The sequence below is a fragment of the Antrostomus carolinensis genome, unplaced genomic scaffold (assembly GCF_000700745.2).
Source record: "Antrostomus carolinensis isolate BGI_N321 unplaced genomic scaffold, ASM70074v2 scaffold25956, whole genome shotgun sequence".
Classification (NCBI taxonomy): domain Eukaryota; kingdom Metazoa; phylum Chordata; class Aves; order Caprimulgiformes; family Caprimulgidae; genus Antrostomus; species Antrostomus carolinensis.
This window is the reverse complement of record NW_010322885.1, coordinates 11,783-15,220: the sequence shown is the minus strand read 5'-3', so window position 1 is coordinate 15,220 and position 3,438 is coordinate 11,783. Positions and strand designations below refer to the sequence as shown.

At 51.2% G+C, this 3,438-nt stretch overlaps 1 protein-coding gene across 1 annotated transcript; it reads left to right on the top strand.

Moving 5' to 3' along the window:
• The first annotated feature begins 276 nt into the window (after positions 1-276).
• Positions 277-597, top strand: TCIM (transcriptional and immune response regulator). Its single transcript, XM_010170422.1, has one exon. The coding sequence runs from the start codon at positions 277-279 to the stop codon at positions 595-597; it is 321 nt and encodes a 106-aa protein (XP_010168724.1).
• The last annotated feature ends 2,841 nt before the right edge of the window (positions 598-3,438 follow it).

Sequence of the window (3,438 nt, the reverse complement as noted above, 5' to 3'; positions counted from 1 at the left end):
TCCCCAGCGATGTTTGGAGCTGCATGAAGCCGGTTCTGCAGCGGATCAAAGAAAAACAGAGAACTTTTCATCTCAGCTGCACGGAGAGGAAAGTTGGCAATTTAAATGTTAAACTCGCCTATGAGTGTTCCGTGTTGACATCATCGTGATCTCATCACTGTAACTTGAGCCCTCCGGCTTTTTCTCCAGACTGCCTTTAAATACCAGTCCTGGGAGTCAGCACAGCACCCATCCCTCCGACCCGACCCAGGGCAAACCCAGCAGCACCCCACATAGATGAAAGCAAAGAGCAGCTTCCAAACTGCAGCCATGTCCACCTCCCTGCGAGTGAGCCCCTCGGTCCACGGCTACCGCTTTGACACAGCCCTGCGCAAGAAAGCCGTGGCCAACATCTTCGAAAGCATCAACGAAGAGTCCCTACAGAAACTCTTCAAAAACTCCGGGGACAAGAAGGCAGAGGAAAGAGCCAAGATAATCCTCGCCACCGACCAGGACTTGGAGGAGAAAACGAGAGCTCTAATGGCACTAAAGCAGAGGCGAAAAGACAAGCTGCTCCAGTTCCTGACACTTCGGAAATACTCCATTAAAGTTCACTGAGCCGGCAAAGGCAGCAGAAATGGAGGAGAACATTTCAGGACGGGACTGTTTGTGACCTCCTACCACACACGGCACGGCACAGCACACTCTGCTGCGCCGCGAGCCGCTGGCGGGACAGGGGACCCGACAGATCACCCGCAGGGTGTCAGCCCCACCGTGCACGGGGCAAACCGCGGCACTGACAGCAGCATCGGTGCCAACGGCAGCATCGCTGTGGATGGCAGCATCGGTGGGGACAGTAACATCACTGGGGACAGTAACATCGGTGCAGACAGCATCACGGCAGCCAGGGCTCCCCAAGGGAGGGCAGCTCCCGGCAGAGGCAACCACGGCTGTGGGACTGAGTTGTGGGGGGACCCCACTGTGGGGGGACCCCATGCCTGGGCATAACTTGAGACCTGATGAACTCAGTGCTTGCTGACTTCACCTCTGTGCTTTGCCTTTTCCAACTTGATTCCTTAAAGCCTGAGCCCTTGCTCGGCCTGGCTGTTGTGGGTTGGAGGGAGGTTCTAGAGACCGATCAGCTGCTGGTCATGGATCACTTTGCATTTGTTAAAATGCACCTACATGCACCGAATGGGTGCAGCGAGTTCAGCCTTCAGGGAATGTGTTTGCTCTAGAGACACTACATGACTGTACTTTTTCTTTCTCGAGCTGTATGTCTGCAGTATAAATTGTTTGCACAGATCAATAATAATGACATATTTCCCTGAATTTACTGTGAAGTTCCTTACTATTTTGTTCACTTCCCATTAACGCTAAAAATCTAAATATCATAACTACAGTTCTTATTTGTATAGATTACAACAGCTATTGGATGATTACTTCCTGGGAATATTTTATAACAAAGTTATTATTATATTGACTATAATTTATTGCATATGGCAATCTGAAATTTAATAAATTATGAAGTAAATCTAACTTATCTTGTCTGAAATGTTCATTTCTCCTAAAGGGGTGGGGTTAAACTTTTTTGGTCATTTCCTACAGCTTTTGTTTTAAGAGCAGCCTACCTGCATCTCTCCTCAGTTCCTGAGGGCGGATCTGGCAGCTCACAGCAGCTCTGGGCTTCCCTCCAGTCCCACCACCCACTCCTGCAGCACCAGAGCTTGACCCAAGGCTGCTGTGGCGACTCTGGAAGCCCCTGAAAGACCACACCAAATTTAACTGTAAATCAGGCTCAGCTGTTAGTTTCCCTGAGGTAATAAAGGAGAATCACATCTTTTGCAATAGTGTAACAGAAAAATCAGTTTAGAAAACAACTGGTTCTGAGCCACAGCGAGCGGGGCGGTTCCTCAGGCTCTTGGCTTTCCTGCAAAGCAGACCGAGAACTCAGACTTGGCCCACATCATCCAAAGAAACAGAAGTGAGTTATGAACAATTTGTCAGCAGAACTGGGCTCAGTTTTTCTGCAGATTATGCCATACTATCATGATAGACTTTGTTGAAAACACTTAAAAATAGCCAAGACTAGTTATTTATAAGTATGTCCTCTAATAACCTGCTGGTTTAGAAAAAAACATTCCCAGGACTCTGCTTAGAGCAAGAAAGATAAAACAATTCAGAAGAATGATAGACCAGCTGCACTTCTTTTGCCTACAGTAAAAGCTCCAAATTGCCTATAAGTCAAGGACACTAGAAATAATCCTTTAAATTACTTAATAGAATAGATAATTGTAATTATTTATAGCGTGGTGAAGCGCACCCAAGCATTCCCCGGGAGCACCAGGTTGGGGAAGGCAATGCCCAGTGTGTGGAGCAGCACAGGCTGCCTTGAGCATCCCCGGGGCTCCCAAAAGCAGGATGCAGGAGGAGTGCACGGTGTTCCCTCCTCCTGGGAAGAGCAGAGGGAGCAGGGGTCACGCCAGGTTCGGGATGGACCTTTTAGATCTCTGAAGGCTTTTCAGAACTGCCCTCCCAGACACATCAGCCTCCACGGGGGGTTTGCTCCAGAGGCAGTTGCCAGTTTTCCAGCATTCACCCGTTTGCAGTGTCCTACACTTGGCTGCGGCTGTTCCATCCGCCCATGACACATCCCCACAAAACCATCCACAGTGACACAAACTGCCTCAAACAGCTGTTTCCAAAAAAGGCCAAATGGGGCCATAGCACAGCCGCCCGCAGCCCCTCCTGCTGCCTCCACCCAGCCGCTCCCGGCATTCGGGATGCAGTGTCTTTCCTCCTGCTCCGGTAGATTTGCCCATCAGAGTCACTTCATGTGTGACAGACACTCAAAACAGAAGCCAGCGGAGTTGCACCCCCCGCCCCCCCCTGCCTCTGGGCTCGTGATGTGGCAGGAGCCCGCAGCCCTGCCGCAGGAGGATGCTCTCCAAAACCCCCTGGGTACCAAATTAGCTTTGTGCCTTCCAGTTAGCCATTAGATTTGTGCTGCTTTCCAGTTCCCCAGCTGGGTTTTGCTCAGCCCCCTCTCCCCTGCCCCGAAACATTGAGCTCTCCACCACATACCTCCCATGCCAGGGCCAGTTCTGGGTTGGGCACAGCCTCGCCACCCTCCTGGCCCCCCATACCCCAGTATGAGACATGCCGAGGGCAGGACTGGACCCTGGCACCGGTAACCACAATTGAAGCATGAAGCCAGAACCTGCCTCCAGTGACAGTCCCGCTCAGGGCTGCAACCACTCATTTCCCCTGGGCAAAGATGTCCTGGGCACCCCGATTCGGGCTCTGGTACCTCCAATTCTCTGTATCCACGTCAAGCCCAACGCTACCAACCATCAGGGCAGCCCGATGCACCATCTGCCAACTTCCTTTCTTTGTAGAAAGCGAATCTGAAAGAAGCTGTGATTGCGGCAGCCTGAAAGCAACCGCAGCTGAAGTGGT

Coding starts and splice junctions, on each gene's coding strand:
- TCIM (XM_010170422.1), top strand. CDS start 277: ATGAAAGCAAAGAGCAGCTTCCAAACTGCAGCCATGTCCACCTCCCTG.